This window comes from Delphinus delphis, chromosome 2, assembly GCF_949987515.2.
Source record: "Delphinus delphis chromosome 2, mDelDel1.2, whole genome shotgun sequence".
Lineage (NCBI taxonomy): Eukaryota > Metazoa > Chordata > Mammalia > Artiodactyla > Delphinidae > Delphinus > Delphinus delphis.
The window spans coordinates 165,288,275-165,311,817 of record NC_082684.1 but is presented as its reverse complement, the minus strand read 5'-3'; the positions used below and the strand labels follow the sequence as shown (position 1 = coordinate 165,311,817).

The 23,543-nt window shown below is 39.9% G+C and overlaps 1 protein-coding gene across 1 annotated transcript in view; it reads right to left on the bottom strand.

Moving 5' to 3' along the window:
- Positions 1-23,543, bottom strand: part of SPAG6 (sperm associated antigen 6) — a 73,181-nt gene that overhangs the window by 30,922 nt on the left and 18,716 nt on the right. Inside the window, exons 4-7 of the mRNA XM_060003769.1 lie at positions 20,587-20,770; positions 5,685-5,890; positions 4,624-4,797; positions 2,848-3,000 (exon numbers count right to left, since the gene is read on the bottom strand). Of these exons, the coding sequence (XP_059859752.1) occupies positions 2,848-3,000; positions 4,624-4,797; positions 5,685-5,890; positions 20,587-20,770 (717 nt within the window). The remainder of the gene's footprint in view (positions 1-2,847; positions 3,001-4,623; positions 4,798-5,684; positions 5,891-20,586; positions 20,771-23,543) is intronic.

The following is a 23,543-nucleotide window of genomic DNA, read 5'->3' as shown; positions in this document are numbered from 1 at the left end:
GCTAGGCCTGTGAGCCATGGCCACTGAGCCTGCGTGTCTGGAGCCTGTGCTCCGCAATGGGAGAGGCCACAACAGTGAGAGGCCTGCGTACCACTAAAAAAAAAAAAAAAAGAGTCATGTACCACAATGTTCATTGCAGCTCTATTTACAACAGCCAGGACATGGAAGCAACCTAAGTGTCCATCAACAGATGAATGGATAAAGAAGATGTGGCACATATATACAATGGAATATTACTCAGCCATAAAAAGAAACAAAATTGAGTTATTTGTAGTGAGGTGGATGGACCGAGAGTTTGTCATACAGAGTGAAGCAAGTCAGAAAGAGAAAAACAAATACTGTATGCTAACACATACATATGGAATCTAAAAAAAAAAAAAGAAATGGTTCTGATGAACCTAAGGGCAGGACAGGAATAAAGACGCAGACATAGAGAATGGACTTGAGGACATGGGGAGGGGGAAGGGTAAGCTGGGACGAAGTGAGAGATTGGCATGGACTTACATATACTACCAAATGTAAAATAGCTAGTGGGAAGCAGCCGCATAGCACAGGGAGATCAGCTCAGTGCTTTGTGACCACCTAGAGGGGTGGGATAGGGAGGGTGGGAGGGAGACGCAAGAGGGAGGAGATATGGGGATACATGTATATGTATAGCTGATTCACTTTGTTATAAAGCAGAAACATACCACTGTAAAGCAATTATACTCCAATGAAGATGTTAAAAAAATAAAACCTTTTGCTTTCCCTTGTTAAAAAAGTTAATTTAGAATCCTTTTAAAAATTGACTTTTCACCAAGTATAACAGATCTGAGAACAAAATACCTACTATAGATCCAAAATCAAATGAATAATATGAGCAAGAATCCTATTGAAGTAAATTTTAGGTAAAATATAGTCACTAAAACCTTTTCTGAAATAGTAAATTTCCATTAATTTTTGTCAACATTTAAATGATAGTTTTGCCCATTTTAACATGATTGAATGTCAAAGGAGGATGAGTACTTTTGTTACACAGATGGCATATGCTTATATCTTGCACTTCAAACTTCAGTTTTATCTAAATAATCAAAACAGAGTTAACTAAAGGGCCTCAAATGCATCACAGTTTATATACCCAAGGAAGAGTCAAATAACCAAATCAAATTATAATTCATTCTGTATAGGCATAATTTTCTAACTAACTTGAGACTAGAAGAATTATCACCTAAAATTTAGCACCACAAAAGCCACTATCACATGGGTCATGCTACCGCAGCAAAGGCCAAATGATCATATATACTTTTTTTCCCTCCACCTTTAAATTAGGTTTTTAAGACCAATTTCTTAAAGAAGAGATCTGCCATATTTCTTTGACTTCCTTCTTATGACTAAAAATGTGTCTGCCCATACAAAAAAAAAAAAAAGGTCAGAATCTTTCTATCTTCAGAATGAGGTAACTCTCCAGAAAGTCCATACTTCTGAGACATACCAAGACTGAAGAAGCAGGAGGAAAAGAAGACAGCCAGCCCCCTTTACCCCATGCCCAGCACTCTGACTTACTGGCCTCAGTTGTTTTGAACGGCAAATGAGACAAGGAGCGCTGAATGTGCTTTGAACATTAGAAAGTATTATTTAGACTGGAGGTGTTCTCAGTCCTGAGAGTACTACACGGAACGGGAAAGGATGAGGCAGTGTTGCGTGGTCTGCCTCAAACTGCTGGTGCCCCCACCTTGATCTTCAGTTAAATGGAAGACAAACCAGATGGGAGAGGCCAGAAGCAGCCCCAGAACAAAGGCAGGGAGCACCTCCTGGTTAGTCTGGGGAAGAAACACAGGAAGCAAAAGCAATTGCTGCTTCCTTCCTCATCCTTCCTACAGTAGGCTTTCTGACTATCCACAAAAGAACCGAGAATCAAGAATCCTGATCGCATCCCCATGGTGACCCTTCAGAAAGCAGCACTACTGCTCTAGTCACTATCAGAGTCTTTGGTAATAGAAGAACAAAAGGAAAAGCTAGAGATAAAAAGGGAGTGAAGTAAAGAATTATCAAGGAATAGGTAGAAAATAAAGATCTGAGGTTCATTTTTATTCTGAGGATTAGCAAAGGATTAAAAAAAAAAATCCACACTTCTGTTTAACATACAGCAACAGATTTTCCATGCTGATAAGAAACCCACATCCTAGAGGGTTGCCGGAGACACTGGGAGCACGCAGCCTTTGAAGCATGCTTCAGGAGATCAATATTTATTCATTCAACAAATATTTTTTGATCACCTACTATGAGCCAGGGCTACGTGATCTGGTGGGTTAATTCCAAGCCGTAAATTGAGATAAGGCCAAATCCCTAGAGCAAGGAAACAGCATGTCAGAAACATGCTATCCAACATGTGCTCTGAATTGCCCATGTCCAAGAAGATAAATTAGCTCATGGAAGCTGAAGGAGAGAGAGCCATCCATTGTCATATCCTGCCCAAATGGCAGGAAGTGGGAGAATGTACGGAATAATCAAAATGACCACTGGGCATGTCATTTATGATAGCTGTCTTTAATCAAAGTATGCTTTACATATTTGTAAAGCCAATCCTTCAAGATACAAATACATGGTATTTAGATATAGGTGATACTAACACTCAGAGGTGTTGACATTTTATTGATATTAAACACTGAGTAAAACTTTAAACTTCCTGCCAAGTAAACTTTACTTCAAGCACTGCTTTGGGAAACTTACTAATAAGCCTTGAAGAAAGCTGGTAGTTCTTTGACTCTGGTCAGCTATATTTTACACTCTGTGGGATAGTATTAATCTGTGGTTCTGTCTTAGAGTATCTCACTGCAATACCCAGAGGAAAAGGAAGCAAGAACAAACCTTGGAAATGATGACTGCCATTGCCAGGTTCTCAGAATGAGCTGCCACGTAGCCAAGCATCATGATGCCCGGCAGCTTTATGTTTCCTTTGCAGGACCCAATGCAATCGATCACGGCAGCAACTCCCCCCGTGTTCACTATCAGCTGAGAAAGCTAAGAGAAAAGAAGGAGAGCTAGATAACCATGGCCCTAAAGTGTAAGATGATCTTTAAATATTACTTTAGCATTGCCAAATTTTAAAATTTAGGACCTAAAAAACGTCTGGTAAAATCTGAAATGTCATTTAGTGAAATTATTATTTTTATCAAAGAAGTGTACAAGGGTAACAGTCCTGCTATTTCTAATGTACAGAATATGCTCACTGTGAGGACCCTCTCTGTGGTTCAATTTTTCTTGCACGACTCTATCCTTATCATAATGGATGTCAAAACTCCTCACCTAAACACTAAGTCTAGGGCTAGTTCATAACTAGCTAACTGCTGAAACCCCCTATCACAAGGTGTGAGTAAGAATTGGATTAATCACTGAATGCTGAAAGGTGAGATCAGACTTGAAATAGTCTAGCCCCATTATCCTTCCTTTGCCAGCAATGATCTCTAGCTGACTGCACTCCAGTCTTGAACAATCTCAACCAGATAAAGATGTTGGGTGAAATAAAGAATGAGGACTTGGGACTTCCCTGGTGGTCCAGTGGCTAAGACTCCGAGCTCCCAATGCAGGGGGCCTGGGTTCAATCCCTGGTCAGGGAACTAGATCCCATGTGCCGCAACTAAAGATCCCCCACGCCACAACGAAGATCCTGTGTGCTGCCACTAAGGCCTGGTGCATCCCAATAAATAAATAATTTTAAAAAAAAAAGAATAAGGACTTAAAAGTTTAGTGAAATGAAATTGATTAGTGAAAATATACACAGAAAAAGACATAACTTCAGAATCTACCCAGGTTCGCTTCGTCTCTATTCCTTTCCCACCTCACACCTCAGAGCAGGAACCACTGTGCAAGAGCAGCTGTTAGAGCAGTTACGCCAGGTCAGGGGGCCTGATGGTCTCTCCCAACCTGGAGGGGCACCATCTCTCACTACGCCCAGCTGACCTAGAGTGACAGGACAACAAAGGTCCACGGTCCCTACAATCTAGAAATGGAAAGCAGAAAATGATTAAAACCTGAGATTTCAGACTCAAACTCCATTGATATAACCCAGTGGTTCTCAAGTGGGGGCACTCTTGTCCCCTAGTAAACATTTAGTAATATGTGGGGACATTTTTGATCGTCACAACTTGGGGGAGGGGCGCTACTGGCATCCAGCGGGCAGAGGCCAGGGATGCTGCTAAACATCCACCCTACAGTGTACAGGACGGCCCCTCACAGTGTACAGGACGGCCCCGCACAACGAAGAATGACCTGGTCCAAAATGTCAACAGTGCTGAGGACGAGAACCCCTCACAACATGTGACACTGTCCCTGAGCCCTGTGAACAAACTGATGTTTTACTTAAAAACTAAAACTAACTGCATACTGTTGGTTTTTTTTTTTTTTTTTTTTTTTCCGGTACGCAGGCCTCTCACTGTTGTGGCCTCTCCCGTTGTGGAGCACAGGCTCCGGACGCGCAGGCTCAGCGGCCATGGCTCACAGGCCCAGCCGCTCCGCGGCATGTGGGATCTTCCCAGACCGGGGCACGAGTCCCTTGCATCGGCAGGCAGACTCAACCACTGCGCCACCAGGGAAGCCCCATACTGTTGTATTTTGAAGCTGTTTTTTTTTTTTTCCTTGTTTTACCTCAGGTGTATGTTTTGCAATCTCTCTAATTAAAGTGGAAGCATTTTTCTTCACGTATTCATCTTTGTCCTTCAGACAGGTAAGTACAGCTGGAAAAATCTCTGCTTCAACCACCATTTCTGCTAGATCCACAGAATGTTTCGCAATCTGACTGAGAGCTGAAAGGATCTGACGCTGTTGAGCAAAAACCAAACCCAAATGTTACATAGACTCCACTGTGGAGTTCAGACGTAATTTAAACAGCTTCGTACACACTCAAATTCCTTTATAAAGAGGAAAAAACAATCACACATCCAACATAATCTAGGAGTCTCGAGGCATTCACATCCTAGTCTTCTTATACCTCAATACTCAATTTCTTAAATTCCCTCATATCCAAGTTAAACATCTTAGTTCACACTATTGACTATTTAAATCTCTTATCAGTTGAGGCTGGTCAAAGAATATGACCCTGGGATGAATACTATTTCTTAATTACGCAATACTTAAATTGTTAATTGACGATAAACACAGTAATGTAGTACAGTAACAATCAAGCAGAACTAACATTTTGGGATATTGCCAATATCATTTGTAAAACTTTACATTGCTTAATTAATATTGACAATTTTTAAATCTTACAGAATATAACTATTAGAATATAAAAGTATAATTGGTGACTATCAACTGAAAATTAGATTTTAGAAAGCCATAGAAAAGACTAATGTAAATATGGCAATTCTTACAGGAAACTTAAATATAACAATGGGCTAGAAAACCTTTAGGTCCCTTCTAACCCTGAGATTTAATCATTACGTGATTCTTTACTTTAATTATTAGTATTAATTCTGATGCTACTTCTAGTTTTCAGCGTTGCACATACTTTTTCCCAGTCACATCTTTATTGTCTAATCCTTACAGCACAGTTTTCACATATTAAAGGACCAAATACACAATATTTCGTATCTGTTTTCCATGATAATTTACTAATTATTTAAAAATGTATAATATTAATCTGCACACATTTCCATCTTCTTAGATTATCAGAATCCTGGATTGTTTGTTTCTTTATTTTTAACTACCTTCAACTTAGCATCAGGGTTCAGGATCATCTGGGCTAAGTGAGCAATTGCTCCTGCGTCCACCACTGTCTGTGCCAACTCCGGAGAATGCTTTGCAATATCACTGAGGGCCGAAGCAGCAACCCTTTTCAAAGCAATTTCTGGCTCTTGGATACAGAGCACTAAAAGAGGAATGGCTCCCGCGTCCACCACAGCTTGTGACAGCTCTGTGGGTCCAAGAAAAGTAATTGAGTGAGTATGGGTGACTGACCCTTGTACAAGCCACTTTTCACCCTGACAGATACAGCAAAGGGAAAAGGGGACGGTGTACTTCACTGTCTCGACATCTGCATTTCTAATCAGGCTTCCTGGTTTCATGAACCATGTGGACCAATCCTGAGCTGAAAAGAATACAGGTCAATAGATGGACCTCCATTTACATGAACACATTTGAGGTAGATTAAGCTGAAATGGCTTCCTATTCTTTTTTTTTTTTAAGAGAGTAAGCAGATGTCAGCTGTTTAAGCTCTGACAATTCTGCACTTCTCAATAGGCAAGCATTTTATGCATGGTTTACAATAACAGAGAAAATTAAAGTACCAAAAATTTACCAACCACACTAATTAGGCAGTATTTTGTGCTATTTATATGAGTAAACATTAACATGAATCTTGTGCCAATAATGTCGATTTTTAAATTCCTTTCATCTTACTGTACTTTTAAAAGATTTTTTTAAAACTTTGTACAATATTAAAAGGTGTATTTTCATTGTACATATAAAAACACTTTCAAAAATGAGAACTACAATTGAACAGGCTTTAATATATATAAATGTTAATGTAAGATAAAGAAATAAATTTATCTTAAGCATTTTACATGTCAGAAATAGTATCTTTTGTATATACATGTTGATTCACTTGTGTGCCCAAAAATAACAGCTATAAAAAATAACACATTTTAAAATTATAGAGAACAGGAGACAAGCAGGCAGACCCATATAATATATGTGTAAAAACTGTCTGTTGAGAAGCATAAAACAGTGCATAGTTACAGATTCTACTCTCATTGTACTCATGGCCTTTCTTGCTGAATCACATATACCCATTTCTATAATCTCTTTCTTTCAAATTATGCTCTCATTTTCTCAGATTTATAGCACCTTGGCAATTTATATCTTAATAGCCAAGCTATCAATTCAGCATATCTCTTAGTCTTTAAAGAAAGTACAGTCTTTAATTTTTCAAAAGATTGGTAATATCACATTTTCTAAAAGGAAATAATGTTAGAAAATACAGGTTAGTGTCCAACACTTGTTTTCCTTCAATTATTATAATTATCTTAAAAGTCCCGATCTTGCATAAACGATTCATTCATTCTTTCGTTAAACAAGTATTAATGGAAGGTTATTATGTGTCAGACTCATTCAACACGGGTGCAGATGACACACTTCTACAAATTAACACTACACTGATTAGCAAATACGTTTCAATTAAAAAACCCAAGTGTGAAATATGAAATACAATGGGAAGTTCACCTATTTATGTATTTTCACTTTTATACAGTTTCTAAGAGTAAAGAATCTGCAGTAAACAACTGTTTAAAAAACAGTTAATATGGGCTTCCCTGGTGGCACAGTGGTTAAGAATCTGCCTGCCAATTCAGGGGACACGGGTTCGAGCCCTGGTCCGGGAAGATCCCAAATGCCGCGGAGCAACTAAGCCTGTGCGCCACAACTACTGAGCCTGTGCTCTAGAGCCTGTGCTCCACAACAAGAGAAGCCACCAGAATGAGAAGCCCGCGCAACACGAAGCCTTCGAAGAGTAGCCCCCGCTCTCCACAACTAGAGAAAGCCCGCACACAGCAACAAAGACCCAATGCAGCCAAAAATAAATAAAATAAATAAGTTTTTTAAAAGTTAATAAACTATTAATAAACAGTTAATAAAACTATTAATAAAAACAAAGTTCTTTTTAAAAAAATTTATCATCTTTGTAATTCCCATACATTTTATGCTTTCCTTGAGTGAGTATCGTATCCTCCTTTTCCTGAACTCTATAATATTAATAATAAAGCAAACTCAGTTCTTCTGACTTGTTACCCATTCCCATCCAAAGCTGTTTTCCATTCTTTCTGGATCAGTGATGCTAAATGAGGGGAAGGCTGGGGAGGGTACCAAAGAAAGGTTTGCCTGAAGGTAATGAAGCTTCCAGGGACCTGGATGGGGCCTAGCAATTTTGTACTTGCAGTTTCATATACCTTACATCTCCAATTTATATGGTCCTACAAAACCCAGCTCTGTTCTTGGGTGGCACACATTGTAATTCATAAATGATACTGTTCTACCACTTTCATTCATATATTGGGTATAAGACAGTGTATATAAAGGTAAGAGTATAATAGACCTAAATAATGCACACCATACTATATTACACATTCCACAGGCTATTTCATCCTGCCTCTGTCACTGCTCTTTTTCCTGTGGTATATCCTTCTCCTCTTTCCTACCGTTGCTTCCTCTGGTATTTCTGTGCCAGTCGCTGTTGACGTCTACCCCATAGCCTTTGTCGGTCAGGGCATGGGCTTGTGAATCAATCCTGGTAAATGGGACCTGAGCAGAAGTCAGCTAGAAGCATCTCTGAGCGGTTTTCCTCTGTAATAAACAGAAATACACAGGAGGAAACACCGCCTCTTCTTTGCTGGACATGGGCACATCTGCCTGCAAATGACATCTGGAACTCCTACAGCCATCTTGCAACTATAACAGAAGAAATTGCCAATATGCTGAGGATGGCCGAGTACAAAAATGAAAAACATCTGGGTCCTCCAAGACACTGTTCAGCTGCATAACCAACCTTGGAACTGCCCTGACTCTTCACTTTGTGTCATGTGAAATAAAAAAATGTCCTCATTGCTTAAGCCACCTGTAGCTGATATTCTGTAACTTACAGCCCCAAACATATTGATACAATTCTGTCCTCTCTCAGGCTTGGTGTATGTACTTATTTTCCTCTCCTTTCTGGTCACTGAGTGTTCATTACGTGCTTACTATGTGCTAGAAACTTGGCTAGATCTTGGGGAAGCAGAATAGAGTAAAAACGTTGTTCTGTTCTAGCAGACTCTGCTCAGGGTAAATACGTGAACAGACCACAGCACAGAGTGGAGCTGGGAGTTGGGTGCATGGAGAGTTTGGGGAAACACACATGGGGTGCCGTTTTAGGCAGTGCTTCCCATCCTCCTTCCTGCTCCCCTTTTCTTCTTCTCTCTACTTTTCTACTCTAAAAAAAGTGGTAGTAACCAAAACACATACAAAAATCTGGTACATTTAAAAGTTACTCCCTATAGGAGAAATCTCAAAGAATTCATTTTTAACTCTAATTTGGAAATGAGTCTGGGTTGTTTAATTAATTATTAAACTTAGGAAATCAAAGATTGATATGTACAGATGCTCATAAAAGGTTTGATCAAGGAAAAAAAAGAGCCAATTAATTTATCTTCAGTGCCTGAAAATATCTTAACCTCATTTTTTTTCCTTAACCTCATTTTAAATTTTAAATGAATCTTCAAAAAACAAATTTTTTAAAACTACATCTTCTTTTATTTATGCAAGAACATGTGCCATAATCATATACTGTTAGGTAACCAGCAAAATTAGAAGTAGTTATGCAAAAAATAAAAAAAATCAGAGAAAGAAGGCTTTATGTTATACTAACATACTAACAAGATTTAGATGGGGTTGATGGTACTATTGGTGATATATTTTCTTCTCTATTTGACAAATTTTCTTCAATGTGATTGTTTTTAAAAAATAAAAGAAATATGAACATGTCCTTTGACCACACATATAGCTATTGCTGTGGCTAACTATACTAACATTACTATTCTAAAGAAAAATAAACACTTTAGCTTATTTCTCACCATGAAAGAAAGTTTCTTATTTTTAAAAATGGTGGGAATATGTCTCCTTGAAACAAAATATTAGGAAAGAATGCATAATTATTCTTTGAAGAATTACTAATATATACTAGAAATATTATCCATTTACTTTTTCACACTTTCCCTCATCTTAATTCATGCCTTTATTACAGTTAAAATATTACATTTTTTTAAATGTTAAGGCTTATTCATTTTTAACAATTTTTTAGACTTCAAATTGTCAGTAGAAATAAAACTATACAATAGCACTTTCCTTATTCATAAATAATAATTAAAGCCATTGATTGCATGCATGTAGACAACTGGTATACAGTCCGCAAATCTGATGGTCAGCTGTTTTCAGTAAAGAAATAGCTAGTTCTCTTTGGCCTCCTGAATACCTCACGGCTGAGTGAAGGAATTGAGGCAGCCACCTCTATCGGACCATGACAAGCTCAGTACAACTTTAGATTTAATTTTTAAAACAAAAGGAGACACAGAAAAAAGGGAGGACATTTAAGATCAACAACATTCATAAAATTACTAGTATCTAAAGCTGGATGAATGGAATATTTAGGGATGACTTTATGTTGACCAGAAGGGAAGAGCACAGAACGGAAAGTCCATCAGCATATAATAGGCACGGCTGTAACACATAAAACTAGGTGCGTCAGGCAAAAGTGATTTTGCTTTAACAGTGCTCACAATGGCCTTAACCCCTCCTCTTAATTGTTATGGTTAGTGGTTTGTTTAGATCAGGAGTGGTAAACACAGGGCCCAGGCAAGTAATTAAAATAAGTGAAGCCAGCAGGTGTAAGAAAAATACCTGAGTGGGAAGCACAGTAAACTGCAAAACTATATGCACCAGCTCCAAGGAGCAGCAACCACTCAGCTTCAGCCCAGCGCGGCCACGTAGGAATATAGGCAACCGTTGTCAGACGCTTGGATTTTTCAAGAGAAGCCAGACATCTTATTTTTAATGTGAAATTGCCTGGTTTTTAAGTGTTGGAAACTTAAAAACACACTGTGTAAGACAACATAGTGCAGGCTAAATAAAACACGTCCATCATTTTACAACCCTAGGCTTAAACCTTACACCTTCTAAAACGAGCTATGGGGACTTTCTGGATGTAGAAAGGTGACATTCTTTCTACATTTGATTCTTGAAGACACACTCTAGAGTCATAAAGGAAGAACCACTGTAGTGATTACATAAGAAAAGTCAGAGGTGAATTCCAAGAAAACTGATGAAAACCTAAAACTTGGCCTGCAAAAAAAGGATTAATCTAAACATATATTATGATACTCCACTAATTTTTCTGCTCATAATGGAGATGTAAGAGGGAAGAATGTGAGCAAAATTAAGTGATCCATCATGAGAACTCATAAAAAGGACTCAAAATGAAGAGGTTCTCCGAAAGGAAAAAAAGGAAGGAAAAACTATATATATATTATATATATATATAAAATATATAATATATATTTAGCATACTAATTTAAAAATAATTAGGCAAATCAAACACCTCAAAAACTCTAATTCCGGGGCTTCCCTGGTGGCGCAGTGGTTGAGAGTCCGCCTGCCGATGCAGGGGACACGGGTTCGTGCCCCGGTCCGGGAAGATCCCACATGCCGCGGAGTGGCTGGGCCCGTGAGCCATGGCCGCTGAGCCTGCGCGTCCAGAGCCTGTGCTGCACAACGGGAGAGGCCACAACAGTGAGAGGCCAGCGAACCAAAAAAAAAAAAAAAACCTCTAGTTCCTTTTAACTTTATTGCTTTTTAATTTCGTTTTCCAAACACTGCTTTTAACTCACTGGTTTTAAGCCCTACAAAAATTTCTATTCTATTTTTTCATTAAAAATAAAGTTATGAATCATCATTTCTTTGCATTTAGGTGGCCCTATTTCTTAGTTCAAAGATAGGCTGGGGCTTCCCTGGTGGCGCAGTGGTTGAGAGTCCGCCTGCCGATGCGGGGGACGCGGGTTCGTGCCCCGGTCCGGGAAGATCCCACATGCCGCGGAGCGTGAGCCATGGCCGCTGGGCCTGCGCGTCCGGAACCTGTGCTCCGCGATGGGAGGGGCCGCGGCAGTGAGAGGCCCGCGTACCGCAAAAAAAAAAAAAGATAGGCTGGTTTTGCATCTGGCTGTAAAACACAGCTATATCACTTCAAAACCTTTGTGAAATAAAACGGGTTAAAAAATACATTTAAGGTTTGGCTGTCACTTATGATGTCAATCTTATGTTATATAATCATCCCGTTCAACCAAATTTTTCATGATTTGGTGAAATTACAGTAAAAACAAAGATGGAGGTGTAATCGCCAAAACTGGTTATATACTGACCATACGCCAGTATGATTTTAGGAATGTCACTTTTAAAGTGGAAGAAATTTGTCTAACCCAGCTGTTTACAACTGGTTTAGTTACCTACTGCTACACCAAACTTAGCTGCTTGAAACAGGAAACGTTTATAATCTTACAGCTTCTGTAGGTCAGGAATCTGGGAGCGGCTCAGCTGGATGGTTCAGGCTGTGACCTCTCACTACGCTGCAATCAAGCCATCAGCCAGGGCTGCAGTTACCTGAGGCTTGACCGGGATACACTGGGTCTACAGGATCTTCTTCCCAGCGTGCCCATGGGAGTTGGAAGAAGGCATCAGTTCCTCCCCATTTCTGGGCTCTTTCATAGGTAGCTCATGATGAGGCTTCCCCCAGAGTGAGTGATCCAGAGGAGAGAACCCAAGACAAAAGCCATAGTCTTTTATCCTCTAACCTCAGAAGTGACATGCCATCACTTCTGCTGTATTTCATTGGTGCAACGTGGGCGGAGACTGCACAGGGATGTGACTAGGAAGAGGAAGGCATGGAAGCCAGCTACCAAAAAACCTTTATTCTACACCAACACATCTGAGAGAGGCAATATCCTTCTATAGGGAATGATGGCTCACTGGAGCTATAATTCTGAGCTGAGAAACTGATATCTCCAATCGCATGTCGGAGTGAGAAAAGGTGGTGGGAATTTGCATATTATTATGAAAAAATCTAATGTATGATTTTTATTTATCCCCCGCTCCCACAAATGTCATTTTTCCTACCCATTATCTCCACGCCACCTCTTTCCACCCCATCTCCAGAGCCATCGGTCTAACCCTTACATATGGATTGAGTGTCTGAGAGATGTTAACACACATACATACATATGCTTTGAAGGTTAAATAATTCTAGCTTCTTTAAAAAGTCAAGTGAGTCAAATAAGCCATTGATCTGGAGTTAACGGGGCCTTAGTAAGAAATTACAATCAGCTGGATGGATGGCGCACTTATACAAGGCTCAAGTATAAAAAACAGCTTCAAAATACGGAAAGGAAAAGTCAAGAAGTGGAGACGAGAGAAAGAGAAGGTGGGAAGTGGTAGAGTTGGGTACGGCCTTGGAAGAGCATAGGTAGCATAAGATACAAAGCCATTTTTAAAACCCTGATTTTAGCAGCTTTTAGTTTTATACTTTACTCAACAGCTGAGACTAAGCTGAATTGGAAAAGGCAAAGTTACAGAGAGGGTCTGGAGTGCTCTTGTATGAAGAAAATAATAAATTACTTGGAATCAGCTTTTTACAAAATACGCTTTTTGTATCTAGACATGTTTCCATTCATTTCTACTTGCTTTATATAATATTGCAACAATCGTAGTTTCATTCCACCTACAATCTGCATTCTGCTGGGGGGAAAATAAATCCTTAGATGGCAAATGCAGATTTTATTATTCAAACTTTCGAACTTCACTGGCATTTGTTCTTTGTTCCAGCCCAGTTTTAGGCAAGTCCCTGCCTTCGAGGAGCTCAGGCTGACGGAGGAGGCTAAACAGTAAAGGGTTAGCAGTGCCCCAGTGGAATTCTCTGCAAGAACACACAAAGGACAGAGGAAACAGAAACGAAGCACTGGATGGTTAGAAAGTTTACAGGGTGTTTTTATACAAGTGGTCCCCGGTCAGCAGTTCTCGGGGTGACTGCCTCTGGGTGGTTAATGAAGCTACCTGTGGGCCTCCACTGTCCACTTATATTCCTGAGGATGAGCCAGCCCAACACTGTTAATAACTGCATGATATCCCACTGAGTAAATATTCCATAATTTACTTAACCTCTCCCCCCCACCCCAGCTACTCAGGACACTTAATTGTTTTGTTTGCTTTGGGGCTTTGCCATTCTTAAGTTCAGTACAGTGAACTTCTTTGTGCATTAAGATTACGTTTATTTATTAGTTATCCATTGCTACATACAAAATGACCCAAACTCAGCAGCTTAAAGCATCATTCCTTATCTCATATTTTCTGTAGGTCAGGAATCCATGAGCAGCCTAGCTGGGGGATTCAGGCTTGGAGTTTCTCATGAAGTTGCTGTCACACTGTCTGCTGGGGCTGCAGTCATCTGAAGGCACAACTGGGGTAGGATCTGCTTCCAAGCTCACTTGTGTAGCTGTAGGAAGCTCCGGTTTCTTGCTGGTTGTCAAAGACCTTAGCTCCTCATGACATGGGCCTTTCCACAGGCTGCCTGAGTGTGTCCTCATGTCACAGCACCTGGCTTCCCTCAGAGTGAGTGATGAGAGAACCCCACAACAGAAGGCTCGATCCTGCAGAGCTGGTCACCTACTCTCAGAAGTGACAGACTATCACTTCTGCAGCATTCTGGTGGTAACACAGACCAATTCTGGTACGATGTGGGAGGGGACTGTACAAGGGTGAGAATGCCAGGACGTGGGATCTCTGAGGGGCATTTGGGAGGCTGGCTACCACGGGTCCTACACTGATACAAATATACTCTACAGGTCAGACAAACATACACACATTCACACATATGTGTGTGCACGTATGTGTTTAGTTAAGATAGAGGCACAGAGGTGAAGGTCCTGAGGGGAAGAATGTTGACATTTTTTGAGGTTCTTGATATTTTTAGATTAAACCACATGAAACTGCTATTTTTGTTAAGTCAAAACCAATCAAATATAGGTAATTTCATAAGGTCAACCTAATATGACTGCAATATTGTTTTCCAAAGGGGGTTATCAGTATGTGGCCCCATCAGCAATGTGCGAGCCTGGTAGTTTGGCCACTTATAAAGTACATTTCAGCCCTTACATCAGTAAGTGATTGCTCCAAGTGGACTCATCATTTACTTCTCCCCAAATGGTAAGTTTAGTTCCATATTCCTTAACTTACTACACATGTACTGCTCAGTTACACTGATTAATAAGCATGAATATTAAGTGTGACTTTTTGAGACCACAGCATCACCACTACATTGCCTTTTTGTTTGTTTGTTTTTGTTTTTTGGGGTTTTTTTTGCAGTACACGGGCCTCTCACTGTTGTGGCCTCCCCCGTTGCGGAGTACAGGCTCCGGACGCGCAGGCTCAACGGCCATGGCCCACGGGCCCACCCGCTCCGCGGCACGCAGGATCCTCCCGGACCGGGGCACGAACCTGCGTCTCCTGCATCGGCAGGCGGACTCTCAACCACTGCGCCACCAGGGAAGCCCTACAATGCCTTTTAACAACAACAACCCCCACCCCTACACACACAAAACACAGAGTACAGGAACTCTAAGTCAGTGCTGTGAGATGGGAATGTGAGCCACGTATATAATTTAAAATTTTCTAGGGAATTCCCTGGTGGCGCAGTGGTTAAGAATCCACCTGCCAATGCAGGGGACACGGGTTCGAGCCCTGGTCTGGGAAGATCCCACATGCTGCGGAGCAACTAAGCCCGTGCGCCACAACTACTGAGCCTACACTCTAGCCCGCAAGCCGTTAACTACTGAAGCCCGTGGCCCTGGAGCCTACGTGCCACAACTGCTGAGCCTGCGTACTGCAACTACTGACACATGACATAGAAAAGAATCAGGCCAGCGTGCTCTGTCTGGATTTCTTCCTTACATTATCTATTTGGTAAACGGGTTGTAATCTACTCGATGTTTCTGTAGTATCAGAATGAGCCAATTCCTGCAAGCACTGCTCATCTGTGGCTGCAGCAATCTCCTCTCCTGACTGCTACTGAGCTGGAAGGGAAATTTCTCATTTGATTTAGGATATAAATGATATCCCTGAGAGAAAGAATAGTCACACATGTGGAAACCAGTCATCAGGGATTAAAAACAGAGGTATCTGGCAAGACTGTCAGATACTACAAGGAGCTTAAAATGAAGAACGATGAGCTTTCATACACTTGCCTTTCTCACATTATAAAAAGGAAGACTCTCTGAAGGGTTCTGAGTAATTGCCAAGCAGTTCTGCCATAAATGGCTGTCTGACCAGAATAAATCGTTTAACCTCTCTATTTCAGTTTCCTCACCTATGATATGTTAATATTATATATATATATAATATAATGTGTTAATAATTAAAATGTTTTAGAACACCTAATCAAACGTATTCCTCTTTGCCAGGACTGAGAACAGCCAAAGTTTATTCTGAGACAGCAAAGGTTTACAGGAGGCAAAGTTTACAAGAGACAGAATTTTTAGCTAAAGCTCCTAAACAAACACTGAAAACTTAGTTTTCAGCCCAAATGTGGAAGATCTTTCCTACAAAACACTTACGCGGCCCCTCCTTCCTCAGGCTGCGGCCAGGCCGCTGCTCTCACCTCTGTCCCAAGTACTCTGATGACTGCCACATGCTGCGCTCAAGTTCGCTGGCGGCGCTCCTCCACAAAGCTGCTGTGCCACCGGCGGGCGCAAGGCCAGAGCAAGGCTGCCAGGAGGAGCGAGGAAGGAGGGCCCTGAGTGCGAGGAAGCCCCCGCCTGGGCCCTACCAGTGGGAGCACCGCGGCCGCAGAGGCCACCGCTCCTCCTGCCTCGCCCCCTGTAGCTCCAAAAGTAAGACCAGTCCTCGGAGAGAGTGAGAGATTTGACACCGATTAGGTAAAAATGTAACCAGAATAATTCTGCTGAGTGGGAGAATGTAGCAAGACGGAGGAAGAGGGACAACCAGTCTGAGAAGAATTCTACCTCGACCTTTATTAAGGAGCCCAGAGTAGAAAGAAGTAGCTTATTTATCTTCCGAGTAAGAGGTACATATTATCAATTGTATTCCGTACCTGCTGAGTCAAGCGTGGACATTTAATGAGACCATTTGCCCCGAGTTAAAACCACCACCACCACCATTTCTGGTGGATAGCCCCCAGTTTCCCTTGGTTATCTGTAAAATGCTTTAAAATCTATACATAGAAGTAACTCTTAGAAATTGCATTTTTTCAAATAAGGAAAAGTCAGATGATGCCCATAGATTTCCCTCTTCTACTAATTGTATGCTTACTTTATTTCTGTTTCCTATACACAAACGTTTTTCCTTAAAGGTTCCTTTCTTATTGCGCTTAAAGGTACATATTTTTTGCACCTCCTTTAAGGTTTATATTTCTTAAACTATCTAATCAAACAACTTACCACGAATACCCAGAAGAAAACACTGAATGAATCCCTTTAATCTCAATATATTCCATTTTTAAGAGACCACCAAGAAAGAAATCAGGTTATTTGGAGGTAAATCTTCTATTTTCACTGATATTCAGGATGTGAATGATGACTTACTGCTTACTAGATAACAATTCCCTTTCCTTCTGAGAAATCTATGCGGTAATCTCTTCTGGGAGCTTCTGGGTCCCAAGCCCCTAACTACTGTGAAATATTGAAATTACACTGGGAATTCCATGTGGGAGCCAGATTATAGCCAAAAATTGGAATAGAATCCCAAAGACAGAGCCTATTTATGAACTATAATCATTTAGCCTCAGGTTCAACAAAAGGGAGGTATGGAAAGGTTACCTATGGGCACCTGCCTCAGAGCATATCTGCATGGTTGGCCTCAAAGCTCTTTTGCACCACTCTTTAAAATACCCATGTTACAATCTGTTTGCCGTAAAGTCCTCTGACAATAAAAAAAAAAAACTAAAAAAAAAAACGAAATATACTCATGTAGTTTCCCCATGATAACCAGCTTCTAATTTAAAACAATTGCTTTAGTTTTCTCAATCAACAAGTGTTAAACAATAGTCTTAAGGTGAAGCTACTTGGAAAACCAAAATCCAGATATTAAAGAAATAATTTTCATATACCAATTCTGAATCATTCTAAGCAAAACAATAGTTTTCTTTCTCAATTTACTTTTATATCATTTTATTATTTTGTCTCCAATAGTGTCACCATTTAAAAACCAAATTAAAGGACTTCCCTGGTGGCGCGGTGCTTAAGAATCCGCCTGCCAATGCAGCAGACACAGGTTCGAGCCCTGGTCCGGGAAGATCCCACATGCCACAGAGCAGCTACGCCCGTGTGCCACAACCACTGAGCCTGTGCTCTACAGCCCGCGGGCCGCAACTGCTGAGCCCGTGTGCCACAACTACTAAAGCCCACGCATCTAGAGCCTGCGCTCCACAACAAGAGAAGCCACCACGATGAGAAGCCAGCGCACCACAATGAAGAGTAGTGCCCGCGCACCGCAGCCAAGAGTAGCCCCTGCTCACCACAACTAGAGAAAGCCCGTGAGCAGCAATGAAGAACAAACACAGCCAAAAATAAATAAAATAAATAAATTTTAAAAAAAAACAAATTAAACATAACCATGGGACAGCCACTTCCTGTTTCTGTTTTGAGTTTCTTCTTCAAAACTCTTTCAAGGAGTGCTTAATGAAACTGTATGGTACAGGGGTTGACATCTGGCTTTGGAGTCAAGACAGATTTAGACTCAAATTTTAGTTCCACCGTTAACATGACTTCAGGTATACTAAGTTCCACTTTCTTCCTCTTTTTAACAGGGAGAGTAATACCTGCCCTAAGTGTATCTGTAGCCAAAATGAGATAATATCCTAAAGCATACTGCACAGAGCCAGGCACACAGTAATTACTTGATAAACGGTAGCTATTATTTTATACATGCACACACACTGAAAAATCTGGAAAACAAATTAAAAACATCCTTAATTCTATCACCCTAGTAGCACAAACATGTACGTCCTTGTAATTTACGTCCACATAAAAATTTATTTTTATATTATTATAATTGTAATGTGCAATTTTGTCTTTTTTTTTTCACATTATAATCACTTTTCCATGTTATCATGTAGGATTCATAATTACCTTTTATTTGTTGAGTGAGATTCCATTAAGTAAATTACTGTAATTTAACCACTAAATTCCTGCCAAATATTTGAGGGGTTTTGATATTAGAAATAATACTACAATGACATTTGCATGAATGCAGCTTCTTCATTCTGTGGGATTCTTCCCTTAGGAAGAATTCCCAAATCAGGTTTTCTAGAGTAGCCATGAACTCTTTCGTGGCTTAGATTAGTTTTGCCAAATGCCTTTGCACAAGTTTCTACGATTTGTAGTGCCTCCATCAGTGGGCAGAAACATCATCATGCCCTCTCAGACCTTCAGTATTAATACAGTATTCATACTTTGCATTTATTGATTACTTACCATGTACCAAGCATTGGTCTATCTCATCGTCCTCACAACGAATCTCTGAAGTAGTATTTCCTCTCTTGCAGATGAAGAAGTTAAGTTTCAGAAAGTTTAAAAGCCATGTCCAAGGTTACACAGCAACTAAGTAGTAGAACTTGGACTCAAACTCAGATCCTGTCCTAAGGCCACAATGCTCTTAACCACTTGGTTATATTTCTGCTTTACTCTTTTTTCCCCCCAAATAATAACAGGTAGGAAAAGATACTTTCACTGATGTTTTAATATGCAGTTCTTTGATCACCAGAAAAGTTTACACTTTTACATATGTTTGTCTTAAAACTGTTACTTTCTTGTTGTGTTATTTGTTCATACTATTTAGCAACTTCTGTAAAGTGGTGGGAGCAATTTTGTTCCCTATGTATTTTTTACTGAGCAGGTGTGTCAGCACAACCTTCACACAAGAGGCCCAGGCCCCTTCTTTTTCTTTTTTATTTTTTTTTGCGGTACGCGGGCCTCTCACTATTGTGGCCTCTCCCGTTGCGGAGCACAGGCTCCGGACGCTCAGGCCCAGCGGCCATGGCTCACGGGCCCAGCCGCTCCGTGGCATGTGGGATCTTACCGGACCGGGGCACGAACCCGTGTCCCCTGCATTGGCAGGTGGACTCTCAACCACTGCACCACCAGGGAAGCCCCTGGCCCCTTCTTGATGGCTTCATTGAGCTCAGTTTAGAAGAAAAGGTGCTCCTTCTCTTTCTCCTCCTTCCTGACGATTATGGGCTGAATACAAATATGTTCTAGCAAGTTACCACGCCCATATCTTTTCAACAATATTCACTCATACAACATGGCTCCTGGCTGGCTTGGAACACCCTACCATAAGCGAGAGTAAAGACCCAATGTCCCCTGAGGGGTGACAAACTCAAACAATTTTGTAACGGAACCGATTTACCAAGGTCCTTGAATCTAATCAATCTCTCATTCTCCCCACATCCCCCTGATTCCCTTTCTGTCTTCAAATTTTTCTTTTGCTAACTAACATAAAGACTGAAATGTATAGGTTTTTTGGTGAATTTGTGATCCAAACAACTTGGCCATCATTCGAAACTTATCTCCCATAATATATAGAAATATCATTAAGACGTCATATCTGGGACTTCCCTGGTGGCACAGTGGTTGGGAATCTGCCTGCCAATGCAGGGGACACAGGTTCGAGCCCTGGTCCAGGAAGATCCCACATGGCGCGGAGCAACTAAGCCTGTGCGCCACAACTACTGAGCCTGCGCTCTAGAGCCCTAGAGCCCACGAGCCACAACTACTGAGCTTGTGCTCTAGAGCCCATGCTCTGCAACAAGAGAAGCCACCACGATGAGAAGCCCGAGCACCACAATGAAGAGTAGCTCCCTCTCGCCACAACTAGAGAAAGCCCATGCACCACACCAAAGACCCAATGCAGCCAAAAATTAAAAATTAAAAAAAAAAGACCTCTCATATCTATGGTTTACTAAGCAAAACCAGATTTACCTAATTAATCTAAACTTTAACAATCCTATTTTATAATAAGGCCCATTACCTGCATTATGTCTTGCAATATAGCCAAGTGCCCAGGCTGCAGCCTCTTTGACTCCAGGGTCAAAATCTTCCAAGCATATCACCAGTGTATCCAGTGCTCCACAATCCACTATCGCCTGAGCTAGTTGGGGAGAATGTTTACCAACTGCTCGTAACACAAAGGCAGCTGCTTTCTTGTAAAAACGCTACAAGGATAAATAGACAAAACTCAAAGTGAATTGAGCTAAAAGTTAAAATAGACCAAAACCAACATTAAAATGACATTGATATATTAAAAAAAAAAGCTCAAAAAATAAATAAGTAAAATAAAAAATAAAACTAAGAAAAAAAGCTCAACAGCTATTAAATATAAGAGATGAAAAACATCCTGCAATATCATTTTGATTTTTTGATGTTTCCCCCATTGCTTTTGTTCAGTTAACTGAACTGAAAGGATTTAAGCCTTAAAATACATTTCAAATGTTTTACTCTGAAACATGCATTTGGAAATTGTATAAAATAAAATATAAACATTATATTTCCTACAAATTCATAAAATAATGAGATTTCATGTTTGTGCATTACAGTGAAAGGTATTTGTTTGCCCTATGGGAACTCTTAGATTGTTAGCACATGCAACTAAACTGTCACCTAACAAATTCGTTTCCTTTACTTGCCCTCAGTCTCTAAGCATGACCTCAACTAACCTTTCTGGTGTCCCACGTTACCCTGAAATAACAACTATGTTCTGAGGCTCCCTTAGCAATCATCAGATAAACATAAAGGCAAAATATTCATGATACATTTTAAAACTCCTCCTGGCAAATAAACCAGCCCGACAGTGCGTTGTTATTTATCCCTTCTTAGAAATGTTTTTTTACAAAGATATAAATGACTTACCGTTATGTGAATTTCAAGTAATACTTCATACTTATAATATGTTCTACGTGTAAATTTTATCAGATTAAGAAATAAAACTGAAACACAAGACTAACCTGTTTTTCTTCATATTGCTAAAAAAAAAAATTAGATGTAGAGGAAGTATTTGGCTATAACACTCCCTGTTTTATGGTTAGCATAATGACACAGTAACAGTCTCCTAACTCTATCTTTCATTAATAGAGCCCAATTAATGCCCTATTTTAGATTCTAAGTTTCTATTTCTTTACAGTGACTACAAAAAAAAGCGACTAGATGACTATAGCATCTGTTTTGAAAGCATTCTATTTATGCAGGCTAAAATATTAAGATTCAATAAAAAATTATGTGAGAGAAAATACATCAAGTATACTTTAAAATATTATATCTCCAAAATCAGTATATATTGACAAGATAAGAAATATGCTATGTTAGTAATGATGTTTTGACTTGATATATTTCTTTAGTTTCTTAAATGTCAACATATACAGGCATTAAGATATTTGTTATAAAGTCCAATTTTACATGTCAGTAACCAAAAATCTCCTACTTTATTATAAAAATTAGAATAGTTTTAGAGTAGCTTCCCATAGATTATTTTCTCATAATTGTGGAAAAATAACGGTGACACATTTCTTGTCATTACCTTAAGCTAATTTGACTTTTTATATTGCAGAATTTTCAAATTCACACTTTACTGGGCATCAATAGTCAATACTAACTACAGTGCCTAGAATATCACTCTCTGATCTCATTCCAAATCCCTAACTCTCTTCTCTCCCAGAATTCCTCACCAAAAGAATTACCCTTTAAAAAAAAAAAGAAAAAAAAAAGGAAGGAAAAGCAAAACCAGAGGACTTTGTACCTCATAAAGAAGATATTAAATCTCCTGTGAGAAATGGGCTAAAGGCCTGGTAGGGGAAGGAGAGAGAAGCCTGTGAATGATGCTTCACATTCTCACTTTCTCCTCACCTCTGCCCTAGTACTTTTTGTCTCTTTACAGCTAATGGGTACTCATTCACACTTAGAAAACTTCTGTTGAGAACCTTCTATGTGAGACACCAAACACAGACCCTGCCCTCAGAGAAGGAGGTGAGTCCAAGCATTTGATGATAGAAGGAATGCCTACAAGAAAAATAAAATTTCTGTAACTCCTCCTAGGGATAAGACAGTTATTAGCAAATTACTCTCCAATCTAAAAAAATAAGGCACATTTTTAAACAATTAGGATTTTTTTTTTGGTAAATACACATAACATAAAATTTACTATGTTAATCATGTTAAAGTGTACAATTCAATGGCATTTAGCGCATTCACAATGTTGTGCAACCACACCTATCTAGTTCCAGAATATTTTCATCACTCCGACAAGAAACCTCCCACATGCTAAGCAGCCACTTCTCACTCCCTCCTCCCCCCCAGCCTCTGGTAACCATTCATCTGCTTCCATCTCGATGGATCTGCGTATCCTGGCTATTTCATATAAATGAAATCATACAATATGTAGCTTTGCCTGACTTCTTTCTGTTAGCACAAAGCTTTCAAGGTTCACCCGTGTTGTAGAATATATCATGATTTCATCCCTTGTTATGAACTGATAATATTCCATTGTATGGATACACAACATTTTGTTTATCTACTCATTCTTTTGGCTATCGTGGATAATGCTGCTATGAACATTTGTGCACAAGTTTTGTTTGAACACCTGTTTTCAATTCCTTCAGAAACATAACTAGGAGGAGAACTGCTGGGTCATATGGTGATTATGTTTAACTTGCTGAGGAAGTGCCAAACCGTTTTCCACAGCAGCTGCACGATTTTACAAAACTTCTCCACACCTTCACTAACACTTTTATTATTATTTTCCTTTTTTTCTTTTTCTTATTTTTTTATGGCCATCCTAGTAGGTAGAGTGCTATCTCATTATGTTTGGTGTGTTTTTTTTAAGATTTGATTTTATTTATTTTTGGCTGCACTGGGTCTTCATCGCTGCGTGCGGGCTTCCTCTAGTTGTGGCGAGCAGGGCCTACTCTTTATTGCAGTGCACAGGCTTCTCATTGC